General features: G+C 41.2%; 1 protein-coding gene and 1 long non-coding RNA gene across 3 annotated transcripts; one reads left to right on the top strand and one right to left on the bottom strand.

The window, feature by feature from the left end:
- Nucleotides 1-207: 207 nt before the first annotated feature.
- On the bottom strand, nt 208-21,325 carry THAP12 (THAP domain containing 12). Of its 2 annotated transcripts, none has more exons than XM_069023958.1 (5): nt 21,213-21,325; nt 7,725-7,845; nt 6,116-6,223; nt 5,140-5,176; nt 208-4,881 (listed from the first exon to the last, which is right to left on the bottom strand). In XM_069023958.1, exons 1-5 carry the CDS (start codon nt 21,299-21,301, stop codon nt 2,936-2,938), a joined length of 2,301 nt encoding a protein of 766 aa, XP_068880059.1. In that variant the 5' UTR covers nt 21,302-21,325; the 3' UTR covers nt 208-2,935. The 2 variants fall into 2 exon arrangements, with proteins under 2 accessions (XP_068880059.1, XP_068880050.1); XM_069023949.1 differs by lacking the exon at nt 21,213-21,325 and adding an exon at nt 19,972-20,215.
- Nucleotides 20,945-24,431, top strand: LOC138114487 (uncharacterized). The gene is made up of 2 exons (XR_011152650.1): nt 20,945-21,046; nt 22,395-24,431. It is a non-coding gene; the product is annotated as an uncharacterized lncRNA (long non-coding RNA).
- The last annotated feature ends 346 nt before the right edge of the window (nt 24,432-24,777 follow it).

The raw sequence follows: 24,777 nt of genomic DNA, 5'->3' as shown, positions 1-24,777 counted from the left end.
TTTCAGTAAATGGTTTTCCTTCACAGAAATCTCTCCTGTTAAAGGGGCACCTATCATTGCAGCCTGTTATGCCTTTGCTTCTCCACATCAGAAACCAGTCAGAATCCCAGAATGATTTGGGTTGGAAGGGACCTTACAGACCATCTCATTCCACTCTTTGCCATGGGCAGGGACACCTTCCACTAGATCAGGTTGCTCCAACCCATGTCCAGCCTGGCCTTGAACACTTCCAGGGATGGGGCAGCCACAGCTTCTCTGGGCAGACTGTGTCAGCGTTTTACCACACACACAGACAAGAATTTTCCCCAACATCTAATCTTAATCTCCTTTCTTTAGTTTTCAGCATCCTACCAAATCATCAATATTCAGACTAATTCTTACAGGTGACACACTGATGTGTCAAAAAATCAAGGGATTCCTTACCAGAAGGACAAATCAAATTGTAATAAATCAGGAGGTCCTGATTTATCACAGACAAGCTAAATATCTCTATGAAAGGCAGTGCAATACCAAAAGATTGAGCCAGCTTATTAGCAACACTTATCACAAGCATGTGTCTCAGCTGAGCTCCAGTAGACAGTAACTTAAGGACAGTTTTACTGCACTTCCCTCCTTCAATTTGTCTCAGTACATTGGTTGGAAAGGCCTCATTTACAGAGTCAGAAAGCAGTCTTTGGCTCTTTTGGCCAATTCTATGGCACCGGATATCAATTTTCCTTCTCTGATTGCACCTGTAAGCCTGGGGTCATCCAACCTGACTTTAGTGACACAGGGCTCATAATCTCTGAGGTCGTGACCACCATGTTGCTGTGTTTAACAGGGGAACTCACAAAACTCCAAGAGGGGAAAGATTTTTAAATTTATTTTATTAAAATTGTAATTGAGATCATCTTTTAAAAGAGCCAATTTTCCATGTGACTTCTAATTTTAAAATGTCTTTTTTTTATAGCATTAACCAAGATTTGGGAGCTATTTTCATATATTCAGAGGAACAGAGAAAGCTATTAGCTAAAACACTTTTTACTATTGAGACAACTGCAATAACATGAATGTATGTCAGAAAGCATATACAAATCCTAGGGGAAAGAAAAGATAATACTTAGAAAAGGTGGGGTTTTTTCCAAATTTGATCTTATTGTTTTGATTATGTTAGAGCACTAAGAACTCATAGTCTTTAGAATCATTCAATTTGCTGTTGCTGGGGGCCTTTCTCACTGCAACGTACATAAAAGTACTGTTAATTTCCCACCCACCCCCAACATAAGAAGGACATGAAGTTATTAATGGGACTGAAGCACTTCCCCTATGGAGACAGGATGAGAAAGTTGTGGCCTGGAGAAGAGAAGATTGTGTGGAGATGTCGCAGGGCCTTCCAGCATCTGAAGGGGCTATAGGGAAGCTGGAGAGGGACTCTACATCTGGAACTGTAGTAACAGGACAAGGGGGAATGGCTTTTAGCTAAAAGAGGGGAAATTTACATTAGATACACAGACGAAAACCTTGGCTATGAGGGTGGTGAGGCCCTGGCACAGGATGCCCAGAGCTGTGGCTGCCCCACCCCTGGAAGTGATCAACGTCAGGTTGGATGGGGCTTGGAGCAACCTGGTCTAGTGGAAGGTGTCCCTGCCCATGGCAGGGAGCAGAACCGGATGAGCTTTAAGGTCCCTTCCAAAACAAACCATTTGATTTTTGATGTTTGATTCAATAAATAAGTTATAAAACTGTCATGCTTCAGGATAGCTGCAAAACTTTACTTTTGGACCATTTCAAATTTGATCTCTTTCTCCCTGATTGACAGAACTTCCATCAGTAAAAGCATTATAGTTTGTGCTATCTCAAAATACTTTAATAAACCTTGCAGAACATGCAGATCAGCAGTACTATCACACAGCTTCCTCTGTCTTCAGACAATGCTGCTCAATAGAACTGCAAAAACAATGGAGAAAAAATTGCTAAAATAAAAGGCACCTTTACAGAACACATTCCCAGAGGCATAGGTTTACTAAGAGATCTAATACTACGTAAAAAGCAATTCACATTTTATTTTAAATTTCAATAAACTTTACAAAAATGTTTCATTTTCGCCAAAAATAACAGCAATATTTTCAATCTTACTCCTAGACAAACAACAAACTCTTATTTTAATCTTTCCAGAGTGAGTTTACAAATAAACATACTATAAGATGCATGGGTTTGCGTCAGAGTCGGGGCAAACAGATTTAAATGTTTGTGAAATAAATTTTAAGTTTTTTGTGTCTTTTAGGAATTTAAATACTCCTGCCATGCCTGTTAAGCCTAAAGAAAAAAAAAGTTTTGTGTCTGACACAAAGGAATGTAAACAGTCATCAAGAGATTAAAGAGGTTGACTCTTCCAACAAAACCATAAACGTACCCCTATATCACTGACATTCACTTTACACCGAGACCTGTCCACAGCATGGGGATCATGCAATAGCTGAATCCACTCTCCAAAATGCCACTTAAATATACATCAAGGACTTCCTTAAACGTTTGGGTTTTTTTTAAAAATCCTAAGTAACAGAACTGAAATAGATTATACTCTTTTTAATATTTTGAGTTTCTTTCTTATCCTAATTCATCAGTGAATATGTAACAGCCCCATCAGATCTACAATCATAATGTACTTTTTCCACAATGCAACAGAGTAAACGAGCACCTAGTTAAGCCAATCAGATGTAGAAAGCACCTCTGCCAAGAGCAATGGGCTTGTGTCAGGCTTGATTTTGTTTGCCAAACACATTTAGTATGGACTTACAACACATAATTTAGGTCATTGACCACAGCTTGTTCAGTCCAAGGCCTAAAATGGAAACACAATTGCAGTGATTTTTTAAGATTTCAACTTTCTTTTTCCCCAGCTTTGAAACTTAATTAAGAAGAAGCTGTTTCAATAGATCAGTTAGAGCTTAAAAAGTTAGGCATCGTCTGTTACTTCAGAATTGTTTGAAGGAATACAGTCTTGAAATTCCACTTTATCTGGGTAGAGTTTAATGTAAGTGTCCACCATCAAATCTAAGTCATGTTTTATGTCAAAGTTTATGTTCAGCAAAGCAAGGTTGCTTGACCTTTGCTCTGTCAAGGTGTTTTTCAGGTATGCCTTTAAGCGCTTTCGCCCTATTCCGTATTTTTCATTCTCCACCTTCATCACTGGAAGTAAGCACAAGACTTTAAGCAATGCATAAACATTAGGGAAAAACTTTATGTCGGGCAAGTGAAGTGCTTCATAAATAGTAGCTGGAAGTTCAATATCTTTTCCTCTGTGCTTCCACTTGATTCTCCAACAGTGAAGCTCAGCAGAAAGTGTGTCTGGATTGGGCAAGTCATTTTTGAACATGTCAGCATGATGCTCCTCAGACGTATTGAATTTGAGCTGTCCCATGACTGAGGGCACTAATGACAAACATTTAAGAGCTTTTAAATGTTGTTCTGAGAAAATATCTTTTAATTCTTGAATAATATGCTCTACTGTCGGGACACTTAGGATTTCTTTGTAGTAATTTTCCGATGTCGTATCAGGGTCGAAGTTCCCCTGTTGCGCCCTGCGAAATTTTCCTGGGAGTTTAATTTGTACATCCAGTTTTGTAGCCAAATTTGTTGCTTCCTCAAACCAAAATTCATGGTAAACTTCAATATTCTCCATCACTTCGTTCAGAGAGTGCAATACTGCTGTTAAACTGCCAGCTGCAAAGAACACATCTGATGTTTGTCCCTGGAGATTTTTTCCAAATGCTCTTGTAAAAGACAGAACATTTTTCATAATTACAATAGTGACAATGAAATCAAAATCTGTTAATGCACTTGAAAGTACAAATGCTCGACCGACAATGAAGTTGTTCCACCTGACAGACAAGTCACCGCTCACAGCATCCAAGCACAGTACCAATGCTTGCAGGAGGTCCACTAAAACCTCAAAAGTATCATGCCTGCCTGTCCACTGAGAACGGCAGATCTTCTTCAACTCATTACCCTTCTCCTCATTGTCCTGAAAAAGAACAGAAATTGTGCTGTCCAGTTCTACTAGTAATTGTGGAGACTGATTAAAAAGACAGCAAACTTCTTCAATTGTTCCTAATGCAATGGAAACACCAACAACAGGAACAGATTTTGCCAGCCAAACATTTAAGGCACATGAGGAACACAGTGTATACACAGCTTGTGGATACTTTTCCAAGAGTCTTGTAGCCACAACTTTCATTTTAGAAGCAAACCCACTGGAGACGATGTAGGCTTGACCCCGACAGTACTCCATGTTTAGACCCCACTTTTCAGTAATAGTCGCATGGAACTTAACAGCTAAAATTTCAGGATCAGCCTCATATGGTAAAAACCCAATGAATTCTTCTCTTAGATTGTGAGAATCATCAACGAACCTGACCAACACTGGCAAATGTTCCTCTCCTGCTATGTCTACTACTTCATCGGTGACAATAGAAAAGAAGTGTGAGTCTCTTACTTCCCTCAGTGTCTCCTCTCTAACACAGTTTTCACAGATCTCAAGCATTTGTTTCTGCTGAGTTTTTGAACAATACTCAAGGTTGACTGCAGTCATCTCAAATCGTTTCCTCAGAACTTCATCACCACTGTTTATTCTATATTCCAGTAGAGCCTGAAAGTTATCGGAAGTAAAAATACCTTCTGGAAGTTCATCAACACTATGGCCATCCAATGGAATATTTTGTTTACCCATTAGGATCAAAATTTCAAATAATGATTTAAGGTAATCTTTGTTTTCTCTTTCTTCCAGTGTTAAGGGGACAGCTTTTTCCTCTTGTTCTTCCCCTCCTTCCTCTGAGACAGTACTTTGCTCATTGTTTTCATTCGATTCTTGAGTTGCCTGTTTTCGTTCAAAAGCTTCATCAACTACAAAATGAGAAATACTGTGTCAAAAATAAAACAAAACATTTACTTACTCATTATCTTTAAGTTACCAGAGTCCAGAGGATAATGTTTCCAGTTTAAAAGTGAACGAGTGTTTTGGAAAAAATTTAGACTGGCTGGCTGAATCAAGAAGGAACTCAGTTATCCTCTTGATATATATAAACTAATAGTTATGAGTCCTTCATTACGTTGTCAGCCTTAGCAAATAAAGTTATTATCTCAATTATTTTGACCACTTACTCTTTTGCTGCTTCAATGTTCTTATTTCATCTTCACTCTTAAAAAAACAAACAAAAATAACTTATATTGATGACAATGTCTAACATGTGACCTTAAAATATTAACACATCAAGATCAGATACGAATACTGTAGATGAGACCAGTTAACATTTGCCAAAAAGTGCTAGAAACTCCAAGACCAGGAGGTTTCTTGAGGTAGTTTATTGCTGCCATGACATGTATCTACTAACTACATGAGAACAGTTGTATTAGGAGGTTCTTCAATATGCATAATTATTAGTAAATAGATTCTACTGCAATTTGATAATGTACTGTCAGTAGATAGAACTATCTTTAACTCCATTTTCAGTCAACAGATGCAATCAAACTCACAAAGTAGTACTTAGAAATTGTCTGCAATTTTTCAAGCATAAACAGAGATTAGGAGTGGAATTCCCCCTAGCTGTCAGTATACTTATAACCACAGGGACATTTTCTCCCTAAATGACACACAAGACACAATCCCACAAAAAAATTTCTCAATCTTGGTTTTATCCATGGATCATCTTTTCAGAACAATAAGCTAAAACAAGCATGTCTGAATTGATTCAGATTTCAGAAGTTAAATGTGTGAACCAAAGATCACAATCAATATGCAGCAAGAATTCTGGAATATCATGCATCAGTTGTGTTCAGTTGGCACTGAAGTAACAAGGAAAAGAAAACTATACATTTGATTTGGATGAAAGAATCAGCTCTGGATCAACATATTTAATTTTCCAGATTATTTCTTAACAACTTCCTTAGTAGATAAAATTTTTATCATGCATTTAACTTACAATCAACAAAAAGAGATACATGAATAGGCAGCATAGAAAATACAAACACTCAAGTGCTAAATATTATTATTTGACATTTTTGTGTAAAAGTTTCACATTAACTTACTTGCCTTTTTTTCTTTTAATAATAAACCAATAATTTTACATTAAAAATTTACCAGCTCTTTTATCCTTTTCCTATGTCTGCTGTGGGGATTGTTCAGGTGACTTGTAAGATCAAATATAGTTGGCACAGCATTATCCCGTAACACAGTTCTGTATGGGCTCTGTAAGAAGACAGACATCTAGATTAGGGAATTCTTTGAGAAATTTCAGACACTGTGCCTTTTTTTTTCTCTCCTTCTTTTCTCCTTTATTTTATTATTCTAAAGTACTTTGACTTTCTGATGTTACCAAAGAGCAAGCTAAGCAACTCACATTTCAGGGATATCAAGAGAACACTGAAAGTGAGAAGTAGACAGATACTACAGAAAACTCCAACCCGAACTGCAAATGCTTTTTTTTCTCCCCATTATCTTCATATCAAAGACCCTGGATGCAATAATTTTAATTTACTGCAATATTATGGTTTTTTTAAAAATAAACATTCTGGATAAAAAGACATTTATGCATCAGAAAGGAAACATTTTGTTACTATTGTGTTTTGGGTTTTATCACTTATTTCACAATTCCAGAAACATTTAATCGTGAAAATGTTCAGTTGCTTCTTTTTGTAGAACTACAAAGTCCACAAAACACTACTGTGAAAGATCATATGGAAGGAAAATTTATCTGTGAATAAACAAAAAGAAGAAAAGATTTCTAGATGATCATACAAATGCTTCCAGTTAAAAAAAAATACTTTAAGTAAAATTTTATAATTTGGATATACTGTAAACCTTTGTTATATATACTGGCTAATTTCCACTAAGCACAAAATTTTAACTGACGTCATCTGTCATTAGACTGAACAACATTTCAAACAAACCAAGTTTCATAGAGCTTCTTTCAGAGTCATAATTACTTCAAATTTTCATTTGTTTCTGGGATGCTGGCTAATTAGAGACCCCATCACATGTAATATCACCAGGATTTCAGAGTTTGACCTGCATATTTTAATTATCCTTCAAAACTAAAAGACTGGTTTTGCCTATGTACCAGAGTGAAATTCAGCCTAGAAATTAAAATTTGATACGAAGTCCCAAGTCTACCCTTTCCTACTGTTATGCAAGCTGTTAAAATCATATTATCTTGTTGACAAAGAGAATTGAAAGCTATTATTTCATTAACAAAAACAGTGCTTTGATTTTAGCCGGAAAAAATGTAACAGGAAATTAAAGCTTGACAGATGTAAAGAGTATTTAAATCCTGTGGCCAGAGCAGAGTGTAATTTAGCCAAATCACACCATGTACACACTTCAGTAACAGGACATTAATAAGTTTAAATAATTAGAGATATGCAAACTTACATCAAATAAACTTACATAATATTGTAACCTCTAGTGAAACAAAACGAGCATGAGGAAAGCACTGCAGTGAGGGCCAGTGTTCAACAAACACCTTAAACCAGCAGGGGCACTGCTTTTTCTCTCGCCTCCAACTGTTCATTTTCATTTTCAATGTCTGTGAGACTGTGTGGAGCCCCAGACAATGACAGTGACCCCAGTTAAGACTAAGAGATTAATTTTCCAGTTACCCAGGAGCTCAAAGATTAAGAGGCAGCATTCTGGTGAAAAATGCCAGTCCCATTTTGCAAGATGCAGTAAACAAATGCTTGTTTTTACTTACACTTCTGCATATCATAGAAGTCTCAAAATGTTTAGCACACAATCTGTAATGCTTGTTGAGTTGATCTGGAGTTTTATCTTCTAAATCTGCCCTTCGACAGTTCTCTACCCATCTCTGACATCTGCATGTAAGGAGAAGAATTAGATAATCTTAGGATAAAACAAAATCCCTTAAAATTTCAAACCATACTCAAAATTGGAGCACAAGTGAGCCCAGACCTTGATACAAGGCTCAGGAAAGTTCTTTACAACTTCCTTTAAAACACCCCATCGAATCTTTGTAAAAACTACTTTTTCTGCCTTTGCTCACCACTCAACATCACCCCAGCAAATTCAGGAATCCTTTCCCTACTTTATATATTCTTGCCTTTGTCACAGACACACACACGCACAGACACACACAGAGCAGACTGTAGCACAGTTGCTCATGAAACCTACTTAATTCTAAAGAATTTGCTCTTAAAAAGAAAAAAAAACAAAGAGATGTCCTTGTAGTCTAAAGTCATAAAGTTTTCAAAGCAGTTTTTAAGATAGTTGTCTTCTCCACCTCCTTTGAAAATACAGTATTCTTCTTATTTATTGTGGTCACTGGGAGTTGAGAGTAGATTTATGAAAGTGAAATAATAACAACAGAAAAGCAACCATTCTACAGACATGCCTGAAGAAAGTTCTCCTTAGATATGTATTTTTACAACGTATTTACTTCTGCTTTGGATTAGGTATAACACAAAGATAAAGAAATATTTCCCTTACTAATTGGACTCCATTTAGGTATGCAAGAGACTCTTTCCTCTGGTGAGTAAACCACTTGCAGTAATTGATGTAAATGCAGAAGTCAGCTTAGACTTCCGCTAATGGGGTATATGCCATCCCTCTCTGAGCAATAAGGTTACTTGTTCTGTTGCTAGAAGTTAGGAGAAAGCAATTTTACTATTATTTTTGACTGCAAACATGAAATTATTGTTTATAGCAGTAAGGAGGGAGAAAAACAACTAGAGGTTATTCAACAATAAAGGAACAAAGGCTGTCTTGTCAGATGTTTTGGTGGGCAGCCCAAATGAGGAAATCACAGGTCTGAGTGGATTCACCTCTACTTTAGCTCAGTAAAGGGCAACTGTCCAGATGAAAGAGTAGAATCTTAGATTCTGATCTCTGCTGGCTGAACCATTTGTTAATCTCAATTTTTTGCTCATGCAAAATATCAAAATAACAGTGGTGGCAAATGCCATAAGTCAGGAATCATTTCTGATATTGCTCTTGGAGATCCATACAGAGTATCCTTAGTAACAACTTAAAATAAGGAAAGAAAAAAAATGATTTAAAAAATCAGGGGGTTTGGCACAACAGATCTTGCACTCTTGTCTGAGCAGTGCAATCACCCCAAAAAGAGAGCAGGGGAGCTTTTTTCACTTAATCAAATTATATAAACACTCTTTTTAAGTGGGAGACTGGCATGTAAATTGTATTGACCCTGGCTCTCAGACTTTCTCAGTGGGTGTCGACTACTGAACAACTCATTAAATGTGATCACAAAGGCTGATCAGCCTCCTCAATAGTTAGTGGGGAGGGTTTCAGTCCAAAGAAAGAGCCTAACCCCTGGTGTTACCTGCTTCTCTCAGTGATTCAGAGAAGCTGACAAACACTGACAGAGAGCAAAGCCAGAGCTCCTTACATTACATTAACTCCTCTGAATCACCTCCTGGCAACCACAGGGGGACAAATTGGTGGCAGCAATGGTGCATTTAGAACTGGCACACAGTTGTCAAGGATAGACAAACATCAGCCTGAATTCCTTGTCCTCCAATGTTGATGCCAACCAGAGAAGCTAAATAAGTACCAGTAATAGTCAAGGATCAGATCAGTGAGTGACAGCAAAAGATACCACCAGCTCTTCAGAGGGGGCTTACTCAAAAATGAGTCTCACACTGATTTCCTTAACCACCTAATATTCCTTTCCCTTACCAAGCTCTTTGACAGTTGCACAAAAACTGGCTGTGGCTGCTTGCTGCCTTTTGTGCTGAAGTAAACATCACTGACTGTGATGCCGAATTATTTTTGCCTTTTTAATCTATTCTCTGCATTTTTTACATATATATTTGTAGCTTTGTAGCCTATTGTTGTATCTGTGGCTAGTTTTCCCAGTACTTTTCCCTACCTTTTCCCTAGGCAGAAAAACAAAACACATTCCAAGGCCCCCTATCCTATCTTGCTCCTTTCTGGGAACCAAGGCTGAAAAACAGCTCTTCGAGACACATTTTCATAAAGAATGTTTAGTTCCCATCTAAGGGGGAGGGCAGGATTCAGAGAGGGTTGAACCAGGGGAAATAGCATCACCTCTTATGTACCTTGATGCCCAAAAGATAGGCTGGAAATAAATCCCCACAGACTGATGTCTATAGAGCAGGTATTTGTTTATTGAAGCGCTGGTGGTGAGGGGGGATTTTTCCTCCTAACTCACCCGCCTTCGTCAAGTGCTGTGATATATTTATACAGTAAATTTTATTTAATGTTGCTATGTCTTTACAGCATCATCACATATGTGCCGGAACTAATTTACATAGCATGATCTCATGGTTATTAGTAATTCTTTGCACTGTGCATACACTTCCCCAATTCGGGGGTCTGCGGGGGGTCTTTGATGAAGGCTTCTAAAGTCTTCTTCACACTTGAACTTTTCAACTTTGTCTTTGGGGCATGCGCAGTTGCAATGCTCTTCAGTCCATCTGGCCTTAACCGGCCTAAATTCTTTGTTTTGTGGCTAATTGGCTTTGGCTTGCCAATTTCTCATTAGTACTACACTTATCTGTCTCTAAAACTATACACCTAGTAAGGTTTTGTTTGTTTGTTTGTTTTTTTCTTTCTCTTTTTCTCTATTCTGCACATAAGCAACTAGTTAACGATATACTAGCCATTACATTGTATAAAAAGTTATTCATATTAGATTATATGGGTATCAAAAGTTATGATTCAGGTTATATAAGCATCAGGTTATAGGTATAGAAGTTATGATTCAGGCTACATAAGTTAAAAGCTGTGATTCAGGCTATATAACTATAGAAGGCTATGCTTCAGCTTATATTCTTATATTGATATTCTTCAGGTTATATTGATAAAAAGTCATGATTTGGATTATATTGATATTAAGGTTACACAGATATCTTATAACCCAAGCTTTATAAGCACTTTGTTACTTTGACCTAAGTTACATAGACATCAATCTAATTGGTGATTTTTGTCAATTATACTAATTTGCTAAACTTTTAAAACTGTATTCACCCAATGGGAAGTGGGCATTTTGTGGACATTTTTCCCTATCTGCCCCTAGAGACCTCCAATGAAGACCAGCCTTTGTGTTACGTCCTATACTAATGTTATCTCAGGGGTGTGTTGTTTTGTTTCTAGGTTCATTAAGGCATCACCTGAGCACATGATGCAAAAGCCCTTGGTGTGCTGAGCCCCAGTTTGAGGATCCTAACCACACAATCCTAGTGTGGTTTGGGTTGGAAAGGACCTTACAGCCCATCTTGTTCCAGCCCCTGCCATGGGCAGGGACACCTTCCACTAGACCCGGTTGCTACAAGCCCCATCCAACCTGGCCTTGAACATTTCCAGGGATGAGATAGCCACAGCTTCTGTGGGCAACCTGTGCCAGGGCCTCTCCACCCTCATAGCCCTCACTTCCCAATACGTAATCTAAATTTCCCCTCTTTCATATTATGGATCAGACATGGGCACCAAGCTTCTCAACCCACTGGAGCAGCAGATCAGCAACCAGAGTTCTCAAAATTTAGGAAGCTCTACTGGCAAAGGCTGAAATGTTGACATTCTCTCAAGTAGCTACAGGACTAAAAGGAAGTGGCAGGTTATATGACTGAACTCAAACCTGCAAACTCCACTGGAGTCTGAATTCAGCCCTTCAGTCTCACTGAGTTTGGTTCCAAACAGAACACTCTCTGAGGAATGGAATAACAAAGCAAAAGGAAGTCAAACCCCTGAGATCACCTGCTATAGCTCTGCATGGTATTATCCAAGCAGCAACTAGAAAGATGTTAGAATAAAATTATGTATTAACTTTTCTCAAATCTTTCGGTATTCAACTAATGCATGTCATGTACTGTTACACAAGTTCTTCAGCTGCAATACATTTGGCACAAATTAAAAGCCATCTCAATGCAATATATTACACTACTGCTGTTGAGGAATACACCTAATGCAAGTAGCTTCAGTGTTTTCAGGCTGTGAATTGGCACTGACCTTGCGCCTAACAAAGTCCAAGAAGTCCTGTGGCACTGGCTGGCTGGGGGTGGCTGGTCCTGCCTTGGGTCACCACAACCTCACACAGAGGTACAGGCTTAGGGCAGAGTGGCTGGAAAGCTACCTGGTAGAAAGGCCCTGGGGTTGCTGGTCAACAGTGGTTGAACACTGCTGTGCCCAGGTGGTCAAGAAGGCCGAGGACACCTGGCCTGTACATGCAAGTGGTGTCGCCACGGGCCCAGGGCAGTGAATGTCCCTCTGTGCTGGGCACTGGTGAGGCACCTTGTTGGGGTTTTAGGAGCCCTCCTAGGTTTTTTTGTGGTTTGTTATTTTTTTTTTCTGTTAAAGGAATTTCCTCCCCCATACATGTTGCTAGGGGAACAAATGGCCGTTGCATCGAGCCTTCACTACGTTGTAGCCCTGCTCACCCTGCCTGCCCAGACCTCCGGGGGGGATTCCCCATTTGGATACATCGCATCTGCCACTCCGGATTTGTGCCCGTCCCTGCCGTTCCAGCCTGCCGTTTCCAGCCTGCTGTCCCCGAGGGTCCGGCCAGACACCGGGATCAGCTGCCCAGGGGTTTGTGAAGCTTCTTTGTTCCATCCCTTCCTGGGATCCCAGGCCACCGGTGCCATGTGCTCCCCGAGCTCGCTCCAGAGCGCCCCCTGCAGCCGTGGGGGAACCATCGCACCTGCCCTGCTCACCGGGAGCCGCCAGCGCCCCTGCTGGCTGCGAGCGGAACTGCACCCGAGGGGAAAGGGCCTGACAGCCGAGAAGGCTGGGACTGGGTTTGTGTTTGCTGTTACTGCCATAGTTATTGTTGTTTGTTTGACTGGTTATACACATATAGATATATAAAAGTAAAGAACTGTTATTCCTATTTCCCACATCTTTGCCTAAAAGCCCCTTGATTTCAAAATTATAATAACTCAGAGGAAATGAGGGTTGCATCTGCCATTCCAAGAGAGGCTTCTGCCTTCCTTAGCAGACACCTGTCTTTCAAACCAAGACACACCTCCAGTCCTGGGGTCAGTTTTGGGCTCCTTGCAACCTCAGTGTAGATGCTGGAGTGTGCCTAGAGAAGAGAATGGAGCTGGGGAAGGGTCTGGAGCACCAGGATCAGCTGAGGGAGCTGCAGGGGCTCAGCCTGGTGAAAAGCAGGCTCAGGGGGAACCTTTTTGCTCTCCACAACTCCCTGACAGGAGGGTGCAGCCAGGTGAGGGTCAGGCTTTGCTCCCAGAGAACAAGGGACAGGACAAGAGGAAACAGCCTCAAGTTGTACCAGAGGAGGTTTAGGTTGGCTAAATTTCCTCACTGAAAGGTAGTTAGGTACTGGAACAGGCTTCCCAAAGAAGTGGTGGAATCACCATACCTGGTAGTCCTCAAAAGGCATGTGGATGTGGCACTTGAGGACAGCATTGAGTGATGAACATGGTGGTGCTGGCTTAATAGTAGGACTTGATGATCTTGGAGGGCTTTTCTAACCTTAAGATTCTGTGACTTTATTTTGTGAATACTGGGGTAACTTAAAGGCTTAGCTAAACCTGGTTCAGAGAGCAAGACTGATAGCAAAGTTGTTCATATTAAAAAAATCCCCAAAACCCAAAATGCAGCAACCTAAACTCTTACAGTAATGATTCATGCCACTACATGCACATTATAGACAGCATTTTAATATATGGTGATTCTTTCAAGGTATTTTAACCTAAGAGTTCATTTACTATCTTTTTTGTGGGGTTGTAAAAGTATTTTTTTCGTTTGAAAGTAAATAGGCAACTGGTTCACAGACAAAACATATTTTTGGAGAGCACAGAAAACATCAGCTGAAGTAATTGTTCACTCTGATGTGCTGCTATTAGGTGCACATGGATTCCCTTCAAAAAAGGGGGATTTGGGGGGATCTGCTTGTGAGGAATGCTCGTCTTCAAAATGTGTGCTATTTGTGTCCTTTTTTATGGAAAAGTTATCCTTTTTGTGAATTCAGATTTGGTTGTAGCTATTTGGATGGATTGTCAGGTGTCAGTTTGAAGTACCACGCCAAGAACCAGTTCTCCAGCAGCAGTTTTCCAGCACATTTTGTACAAATGTGAGATTTTCTGTAGACTAGTACTTGCTTATAATGGTGATAATTTTGTGTATGGTTTTAAAGCATATTTATTAATGCATATTTTAGACATATACATTTATATAGGTAAGAGGATTTTTACATAGGTAAGAGGTAAATTACTTTCTCTAGAATAAAGAGAACTGTTGTTGTCTCAAGAAGATTTGGTAAGTGTTATCCATAAATGGCAAGCATCGCCTGTGTGACCCAGGTTAGCAGCACAGTCTCAGCAGCAGGAAATCTTTTTACTTTTCAAAACAATGTTATTTATATTAACTTGGAGGACACCGTTTCATTTTCATCTGGGACAAAGATATGCAAAGGGTCCTGTCTGAGCAGGGAACTGGTGTTTTGTTGCCTAAGACTTTATATTTCCTCTTCAGCAAAAAGAAAAGGAAAAAACTTCCATTAATTAAAAAAAAAAAAAAAAGTAGATATAAGAAAATGCTTTAAAGTTCTGTTGCGGTCTTCAGAAGGTAGACAGTTAGGTCTATTAAACATGCAGAGAATTTTGACACCTACTACAATGCAATAAGGTATAAAACTACCATGTGAATTGATACTTGTACAATATGTAGATGATTTGTTACTTGCCAGCAAGGCATATGAAGATCGAAAGATACTATTTGTCTGTGCACTGCTTTAGAAGGAAAAGGCCACTATGCATCTCTTTGTAAGCTTCAGCCGTGTTGTCAGGAAGTAAACATTTAGGATTTATATTAACAAAAGGACAAAGATTAGGAGACCCAGAAAAAGTCCAGGATATGGTAACCAGGCTGTGGTTACTCAACCAGTAACAAAAAAAAACAGTTGTGAGGATTTCTTAGAGGTAGAAAGATATGGCATACTCTGGATATACTGGGGTAAAGCAGTTCAGTAAATCATTGGCAGAGTACTGCTAAGGAAACTTTCCTGTCAGACCATCCAGGAGCCACTCCGGCTATCACTCGCACCACCTGAGCTGGGACCAAGGCCCCTTGGCAGCTCCATGCTCCACACTCCCACAGTCAGACCAAGTTTCCTCAGCAGCTTGACCCTAGGTTTCCCATAGCACAGTTTCAGTCATATCAATCCTTAAAATAATTTCATCACAGTGCAGCTCAAGATGGTGCCTCCGAGAAGGGACCCCAAACAAGTCTAAGTCCTCTTGCCAGTCTAAGTGTGGGAAAGTTTGGGTCTTGTCAGCTCCTGCAGTGTCTCAGAGCATCCATTTGCTTGGCTTTGCCACAGGTCCCTGTGCCGTTTTGTTGGGCAAAGGGTCGGCAGTTGCCTCATGCCTCCAGCTCTTGCCTCCAGTGCTCCATCTGCAGCTGGCACTGCAGCTGCCTCTGAGCTGCCAGGACTGAATGGATTCCTTAATACTACCAAGACAGAGGATGTGGAGCCTGTGCAGTGGGGTCCAGAAACAGAAAAAGCTTTCCAAGCTATTAAAAGGAGTTTTAGCTTTTGCTCTGGCATTGGGATTGCCAGATTACTCAAAGGCCTTTTGAACTATTTTTGCATGAGAAGACAGGCTTATGGAGCTTGTGAAGTCCTTACTCAAAACCTATATCCACATCGCTGCCCTGAGTCATTACTCAACTCAACTGGATGCTGTAGCAGCAGGGAATAATTCCTATGTCAAAAGCAATAGCAGCAACAGCAATTACCATGAAAAGGAGCAGTCTTAGGTCTGAGTCACCCAACAACTATGTGTACATTAAGTGGACATGATTCTTAAACATGCTTCACAAGCATCATCTCCACAGAGAGCATATAGTTGTGAATAAATTATTTTAAATATACATATCATTTTGAGATTTTTTTTTTAATCCAGCAACTTTATTTCGTGTTCCCTTCAATAGTGAGCTGCATCATGATGTGCTCAGGTAGTGTTTCACTCCAGCCACCTACAGGGAGACACACATGATCAATCTCTAGAGAACTTGGATCTAATCCCATTCTCCAATGGATCTTCATACATGAATGGAAAATGACACACAGCCTACACAGGGATGAGAAACTTTGAGGCACCTGAAGCAGAACCTCTACAACCCTTGGTGAATGCCCAAGGGGCTGAATTAACCTGCGTTAGGAAGAGCAGCCTGGCGGGGATGTAATTAATGAGTGACTATACTAATTCTAAATATGCTTTTGGAGAGTGTCATACAATCTCTGTGCTATGGAAAGAACCAGAATTCTTTACCTTGGCAGAAAAGAATGTATCTAATGGAACTGAAATACAAGTGGTGCTGGAAGCTAGCAAGCTTACAAGAGAAATCACTCTAGTACACTGTCCAGCTCATACCAAAGGCTCCTGTGAAACAAAGAAATAATAAAACTGCTCAAACTTGTAGTCAGGTATATTTAAAATGGCCTGGAGTTTAGGAGTAGTACTATGGGATAGCAAGATATTGGACATAACTCTCACCAACCCCTAGAGTGGTCATCAACAGGAATAGTATTTGGGCAGAAAATTATACCTCAGACCAGCCTCTTAGAAAAGAAATGGTTGGAGACCACTTCACACAAAGTAATAAATGATAAATAAAATAAAATACAGCTACATGACGTACAACCTAGAGAGGAAGGATTAATTAAGGTATTTTCAGGAAAATCCAAATTGGAACTTAAATAGGAGGGACCATATACTGTCATATACGCTTTGCTGTAAGTTTTAGGTAAGGAAACTGGATACACCATTCTCACATCAAACAAGTAGTGGATGGTCAACCAGTTGATTGTGAATTTATATTGGTAATCATTTAAGTATTTGTTCACAGGAATCTATAATGTTGTACTTTACCCTGGTAATCCTGTTAGCTTTGTTATATTCGTTACTTTGAATAATGCTGTACATAAGGGCAGCAGTTACAGAATGGGTGCATAGACATATATGCCCAGGGATTATATAAAAGCCCAGGGATTTCTTGGTTCAGGGTCAATCCCCACAGGCATCAGTTCGAGCTGTTATTATGTTATGATTAAAGTGCTGAAAGGAACCAGACATCTGACACTCTGCTACAAAAAACCCAAGCTTGAGGCTGAAAGGAAAACTTGTCTGCCACCATGACTGTGGGCATGTCCAAGGAGTCAAACAGCACTCTTTGCTTCACTGGAGCCACCTGCCCTGGAGAGGCTTCGTTCACAAAAATGTGATTCCCACAGTGGCTCCTGAATGATCAGGCAGGAAAGTTACCCTTAATACCACTTAGGCATTGCTCATTAGCTTTTAAGAAGGTTTTCTTCAGTCACAAACTTTACATTTTCAGAGATCGGCTGACATCTCATGGAAGTTGAAACGGCATTTTACAGAGGTGCAGCCATTGCCTCAGTACTGGTCAACTGCAGTAGAACAGCATCTCTTTGCTTAAGAAGTATTTTGTTCTAAACTCTCATATCTCAACTGTAACTCAAGCCACCATGATGAACAGAGCCACAATCACAGATGAGAGTTAAGCAAACATTTTACTGTGGGGATCACTGCCTAGACTGCATAACACTGTAAAATACACAACCTTATGGAGGTAACAGAGGCTACTCATACTAGTTTGATTTGAAAAGACAACATCCCACCCATTAAATGCTGGTGGTTCCTTTCCAAAGGCTGATCTCTGAAACCTTTCTTGTCTCAAGCAGCCACAATGAAAGAAGGTAGTCTTTAACAGGTTAGCTCTCACTGACTTCCTAACACCTGAAAGATCAGACTTGGAATGTCTAACTGGAACTGCTTAGCACTGAATTGGGAAAACACTAAAGGCAATTACCCAGCTATTGTGGAAACATTGAGAACAGTAAGGTAATAGAAACAATTTACCTGGGACTATCCATTTACCATCAAAGATTTTTTTAAATTAAAATTTATTTTAAGATGTATTCTAACAACTTTATTTTCAACTTTCCCACCGTAAGCTGCCAAGTGCAAATAACATTTTGGCACAAAGTACTTTGCTCACCATCCCAGTCTGACCTATAAAAGTGAGAGCAAGCAGTACAAGGAACACATTGTCATTTCCATCTGCAGAGTGCTGTACATCAACCTACAGAATAAACCAACACCCTCAAGTCTGTAAAACCAAAAGGATGCATGGATTTATCAGTCTCTAAATGCTGTGGGTAAAATAGAATATATTATCAACTTTGGAGAGAAAGTTGTAAGATATTAAGGGGGGGAACCTCTAGAGAACTTAGAACATTATCTTTGACACTGACTGTTTTTAAGAGCACAAAGATGCTCGCAGTTTCTCCTTCCTTTGGACAGAGGACTCTGCTGCTCTACTATGCTCTTTTGAGACCCCATCTGAAATACTGTGTACAGTATGCCCCAATATAAAGAAAGACATGGAAATGTTGGACCAAGTTCAGAGGAGACCACAAAGTTGGTAAGATGTAGGAACCCAGAGTGCTGAGAATATTTCTCTTCCTGTTTTTAAGGGTTCTTACCCCCCTGAACAACACTGTTTTAACCGCCAACCTTGGAAAAAATTACCAACGATCAGACAAGAACTAGAAAATACAGTGTTGTGAATTAGGTGATAGACTACTATGTAAGATTGTCACAGGGTGAAAAATTTAGAGGTTTTGGGCTTCTCTTCGTAGTAAATAGATAAGAGTAAAAAATATCAGAATGGAGGATTGTCGTTGTTCTCTAAACCTTCTTTTTCTTCTTCTACTACTCCATGTTTTGCAGTAAAAGTAGTTTGGAATAATTGGATAGAGAATTCCGCAGTTCCTGCCCGTGTTACTGAATAATTGGTAGGAAAGTGAAAATAATATATGTTTTTAGTAACTATTGGTTAAATTATCTTTAAAAGGCCATGTAAATCTTGATAATTAGACTTCTCTCCTGCTTTCTGTGCTCTATGGTGTACCTGGGTCACGCTAGTGGCTCTGTTCCTCTGATAAGACTTAATAAACAACTATCCGGCAACGCTGAAACTCCAGGAAAAGTCTTGGTTTATCTTTGAAACGCCTTGCAAGGACTTTTAGGAAATTCTCTCCCATCAGGAGGGATTTGATTTATGGCATGGTTCAGTGTCAGTAAGAGGACTGGAGCACCTCCCCTACGGAGACAGGACAAGAAAGTTGTGGCTGTTCAGCCTGGAGAAGAGAAGGTTGTGTGGAGACCTCACAGCAACTTCAAGTGTCTGAAGGAGCCTTACAGGGAAGTCAGAGAGAGACTCTGCATCAGGAACTGTAGTGACAGGACAAGGGGGAATGGCTTCAGACTGTAAGAGAGGAAATTTAGGTTAGATATATGGAGGAAATATTTTACAATGAGGGTTTGGAGGCCCTGGCACAGGTTGCCCAGAGAAGATGAAGCAGCCCCATTCGTGGACATGTTCCAAGGCCAGGCTGGATGAGGCTGGGAGCAAGGCTGTCTAATGGAAGGTGTACCTGCCTGTGGCTTGGAACGAGATGAGCTTTAAGGTTCCTTCCAACCTAAACCATCCTAGAGTTTATAAAATACGGTTTCAAAAAAGTAAATCTTTAATATGTAATCATTTAATTGCACACATTTAACTATATCTCCGCACTGCTACCATGGAAAACACTCATTCAAAATGTCTTTCCATAGAAAAATTATAAGCTCTAGAGGGTATTTTCTTCATACAATAAACTGTCACCTATTAACCAATTCTGCACAGCTTGATGCAACTCACATTTTACAGCATGGACCTCTTTACAAATTGAGACTGAAGCTGAGACAGCACCAAATTTCTTCAATTCCACACAAACTGCAGACATTCCTTTGTGTGAGTTCCTGAGGGTCTCACAGGACAGAAGGTAGAAAGAGACAACAGCAGGAGCAAATCATACTAATGAAAGAATAGGAGTAGGTACCCAACCACTTTGATTTCAGTTCTTATTAAAAGCAGAAGCATATGGAATATGGATTGTACTACAATACCTTGCTAGGCATCAAGAAGAGGTCTGGATAGCCAAGCTTTATGGCAAGGCATTGCATTCATCCAAGAGAACTTCGTAACATATCTGAAATCACGGCTTTAGAGAGCAGCTACTACCTATACAAGATTTTCATATCTTCACTTGAAATCGCTTGGAGGGTCTGTTTCCTTAGAAAGTACTGCATATGCACAATTCCCATGGGGTTTTGATTTTTCCAAAGATCAGGCCAAGCAGCTTCAAGGAAGGAAGCAAACAAATATCATGTATAAATCATAAAAAAATTCAGCCTTAACTGCCTACTCTTAGAAGAGAGATAACTGGTATTGCTCTATGCCTATGCACCTTTCAAAATTGTGGGCATCATGTTAAATCAAGTGATTTTTAAGAGTGTTATCTCGATTTAAGGGTGACCTTTTACATGGGAGTTTCTATGTCTAAGTACATGATTTATTTTTCACTGTCTCTCACTCACATACTTTTTGCTCTACCAGTACACCAGCCCCGCTTTCCACTCATTTCACCCCTTTCTCCCATCACTTCTGCTATTGCTCATGATGCTTTGCCACCATCCCAGCAATCCTGTGACAGCTCCTGCCTGTGTCGCATTTGCCACGCACACACCTCATCGTCCAGCACCACATCGCCTAATACAGAGCAGGACTGATAGACCTTCACTGCTTGAGCCAGTGCAGAACCTGCGCGGGCTCCCCGCAGTGCAGAGCTCCCCTACCTCAGCCCATGGCTCCGGCACCCCTCCAGCTGCCCCACACCTCTCACAGCCATACATCTCATTGCACCGCTTCACACAGAACTACCACCCCACCCTGCCCACAGCCAGGCAGCCCCTAGCCCCCTGTCGGCCAGGCATCCCCTCCCCGCCGCGTCCCGAAGCGGCACCGCTCCCATCCCCACCACTCCCCCGAGGGGCGGCAGCCGCAGCCGCGGCCGTCCCGGCGCAGGCGCAGCCGCCCGCCCGCCACAGCCCGGAGGGTCCCGCGGCCCCGCCCCGCCGGCGCCACAGCGAGCGCGGCCTCCGCAGGCACCACCGGAGCTCCGAGCGCTCGCCGGCCCTGCGGGTAAGGAGGCGCGGAGAGAGAGGTGCGGGGGAAGTAGAGCGAGCAAGAGGGAGGGAGCCGCCTCCCCGGCGTGGTGTCTCAGGCAAGCAGCGCTGTGGGCCGGCGGGGCCTGAGGGGGAGAGCCGGGCGCTCCTCCCCCAGCCCGTGCCTCCCGAGGTGCTCTCACCTGGCCGGGTCCCGGGGAAAGCGGAAGAAGGCCAGGTCGGACTGGGTGCTCTTGCGGGTGCAGTTGGGCGCCGCGCAGAAGTTCGGCATGGTTCCCCCGGCCGGCCCCTTTAAATCCGTGGGCCGGCGGGAGGGGGGGGGGGGGGGGGGGGAGGGTGCGTGTGTGGGGTGGAGGAGAAGGAGGAGGCGACGGTGGTGGTGGCGGTGGTGGTGGCGGCGGCCGGAGGGGAGGGCGGGCGAGAAGCGGCTCCACAGTGCTGTGAGCGGCCGGGAGGATTCAGCGCCGCGTTCCGCCGGGCCGGGGCCGCCTCCTTCCCACACTGCACCGCGCGCGCCCGCCGCGGGCACGGTACGCCCCTGCGCGTGCGTGCGGGGAGCGGACAAGATGGGGGCGCGCAGGCGCGGGGGATCGGGGTATGGTTGTGTGCTACACCATGTGCGTGTTCTACTCTGTGTGTTACACCGCGTGTGGTCATTACACCGTGCGTGTGTTACCCCAGGTGTGTCTCTGTGTTACGCCGTGCGCACGTGCTATGCCGTGCGTGTGTTACACCGTGTGTTTGTTACGGCATGTGCGTTTGCGTGCGTTGCGCCTTACATGTGATGCCGTGTGCTCGTGTGTGACGCCATACGTGTGTTACACCGTGGCCACTCCAAAACACAGTGTAGGAGGGAGATCATAACATTTTTTGACGTCATAAAAGACAAGCACTTTTTTAACCTCCCCAGCTCTTTCTTCTCCACTCCAACTTACTCATGTCAGTCCGGTCTTCCTGCTCTCTCCTGCCACATTATCCCTTTTTCTTCATTTATGTATTTGGAGCCCTACATAGTTTTCTCATCTAACCCCCAGTCTCCAGCCACAGTACCTCCAGTTCCCCCATAAACTCCACGACTGGTTTCCCTCTCTTTGCTTACAGCTCCTAGTCACCACCCACAGGTTTCCAGCCGGCCAGCCTCATTGTTACAGTTCTGATCATTTGTGGCTAAGTTTCCCTTAGTTTCCTTCCTGAGGAGACTCTCAGAGGGGTGAGTGGAGCAGGGCGGGGCTGGCATACCTTCTGCTGGGGCTGCTCCCCATCTGTATATGTGCTACACTGTGTCTGCTTTAAAACCAGGCATAGGGTGGACATTAAGGCCATAACATTGTTCTCTTGTCTTATTTTCTTTTGTTTGGCTCTAGGAGGATGTCGTTACTCTGCAGCCTGATGGATAATCACACACAGAATCACAAATCAGTTAGGTTGGAAAAGACCTCTGCGATCGTTGAGTCAAGCCTATGACCGTTCATAACCTTGTCAAGTAGACCAGAGCACATCCAGGCTTTCCTTAAACATCCCCAGGGACAGTGACTCTACCACCTGCCTGGGCAGACCTTTCCAATATCTAATCACCCTTTCTGTGAAAAAAATTCCTCCTGATGTCTAACCTCAACCTTCCCTGGCACAGCTTAAGACCATGTCTTCTCATCCTGTCGTTGGTTGCCTGGCAGAAGAGGCCAATCCCCACCTGGCTAAAACCTCCTTTCAGGTAGTTGAAGAGATAATGGTAAAAGCCACAAGCTTTTAAGTAATAGAATAATTAGATAGAGGTTGTACCTGGTCTGAACTCATGATTAGGTAAAAATAAAATAAAGCTTAGAAAAAAAACAGTATACAGAAAACTGGATGGTAGGAAGTAGGTAAGGGCTCCATCACCAAATATTTCCTGTTTAAAAGTAGGCAGAGCTGCTGTGAAATTATAAATGCTGATGGCAAGTGATGATTATTTTAGGCGTAATACTGCTGTAGTTTTAAGAATTCAGCTGTGATACATCCTTTACATATCTTCACATAAATGTCCTCCTGTCCTGGAGATGTGTGGGCTTTAGGAAGGATAATCTGAAGACACAAAATAGTCAAAAGTGTGTTTTCAAAAGAGTGTATAAAGGAAAAATAACAAAAAACCCGTACTCATTTGATTCCTTCTGAGCTTCAAATATTTTAAGCTTTCTTTGTTTAATATGAGCAGGATTAAAGCTGTCTTTTACATGAGGAAGTCTTGTCATCAAGTGCTCTTGACCAATTATAATAACATCAGTTTATTTGGTGTTAATTGTTTGCCTGAATTCTAACTTAGATATGCAGCTGAAGTAGTTTTGAGTAATCATTTAAGCTAATGCTCAAGATCACTGTAGCTGCACCCCACTGGTTTGACTTTACTGGGCAGTCACAAACATTCATGGACAGTGAACTGTATAAATGAGTTGATCAGACAAGTAATCTTTTTAAAAATAAGCTAATTTAGGTTAGATTTAGTCCAGGTAGCTGCCGTCTGATCTGCGGTGCAGGTTGCATAAATGTTCATGCTGATACAAGGGAACACAAAAAAGAGAGCAGGATCATTTTCAATTGTAGTAATAGTATAGGAGCATGGTTGCATAATGTTAGAGTGAATTTTAAAACATTTAAAATCTATTTCAGTAGGAAAAAATTACTTCTCACATAACTAATAAGAAAATGATATCTTCTGCCCAATATTGAAAGACCTTTTTTTCTCCCAATTGCTTCACCAAACAAAAGTACTTGCATTCTAAACTCCTTTTTGGAGCTCTGAGCAAGCCAGACCAGAATGTTATCATGGCAGTATTTAAATGAAATTAGCCATTGCACATATTTCTGAGCTGCCACTTCTGACTAAAGTCTCAGTTGATACTGATTGTGTCATTTGAAGCACTATACAAGTATGTTATGGCTGTTACCTTCCGGATGTGTGTATATTTGCATAGGAGCTTTCCTAATGAAATGAAGGCAAGGACTTGTTTATAAAGTGGACTTACTGAGGTCTGCTGGATGGTGATTTTTATATGAAGACTAATTCTTAAGTGCTTTCTATGTAATGGGAAGAAAATGGACTCAATAGTTTTCAAAACCCAGTAGTAATACTAGAAGCACTTTATTTAAAAATTAGTTTACATTACTACTTAGTTGGAAATTTCAAAAATTATTTTCTCTTGTAGAGTGCAGAAATCCCTGAAACCATTTTTCCTGCACAGTAGCCTCTGAAGTGTACATATATAATTTGTATGCTGGTGATTTTGTGTTTTAAACAATCCTCTTGATTATTTAAGTCCTATTCACAGTATGTTTCCAAGTATGTTTATTGAACATTGAACAGGGATTATATACTGTATTAGTGTTGAACATATAATCTGTATTCTGATAAATTATTCTTAAAGGAATTTTGTGTGTTCACGTGTATTTTTTTTAGTCGCTTTTTTTCTCTGTTGTGTCTTCAGAGGTTAGCTGTGTCTTAAATACAGGATTTTCTTTCACATAATAGTGAGTATAAAATAACCTTTTCTGTGTGTGTCTGGAAATGGACTGTATGTCTCTTTCCCAAAGGTGAAAGTCGGTATGCCTTAATTTTCTGAGAGTACTGTTGAAGTGTAATGGTCTACTCCTGCAGGTTTCCTGCTATTGCAAAATTTATTTGCAAGAGAATATTTAAAGTCTGAAATGGTTCCATGATTCTTTTTACTACTACATTTCTCTTGCAAGCCTTACAGCCCTGTTGTTGGAATAACC

The sequence above is a fragment of the Aphelocoma coerulescens genome, chromosome 1 (genome assembly GCF_041296385.1).
Source record: "Aphelocoma coerulescens isolate FSJ_1873_10779 chromosome 1, UR_Acoe_1.0, whole genome shotgun sequence".
In the NCBI taxonomy this organism is placed as follows: Eukaryota; Metazoa; Chordata; class Aves; order Passeriformes; family Corvidae; genus Aphelocoma; species Aphelocoma coerulescens.
The sequence above is the reverse complement of the archived record's forward strand: the minus strand, read 5'-3'. Positions and strand labels throughout refer to the sequence as shown.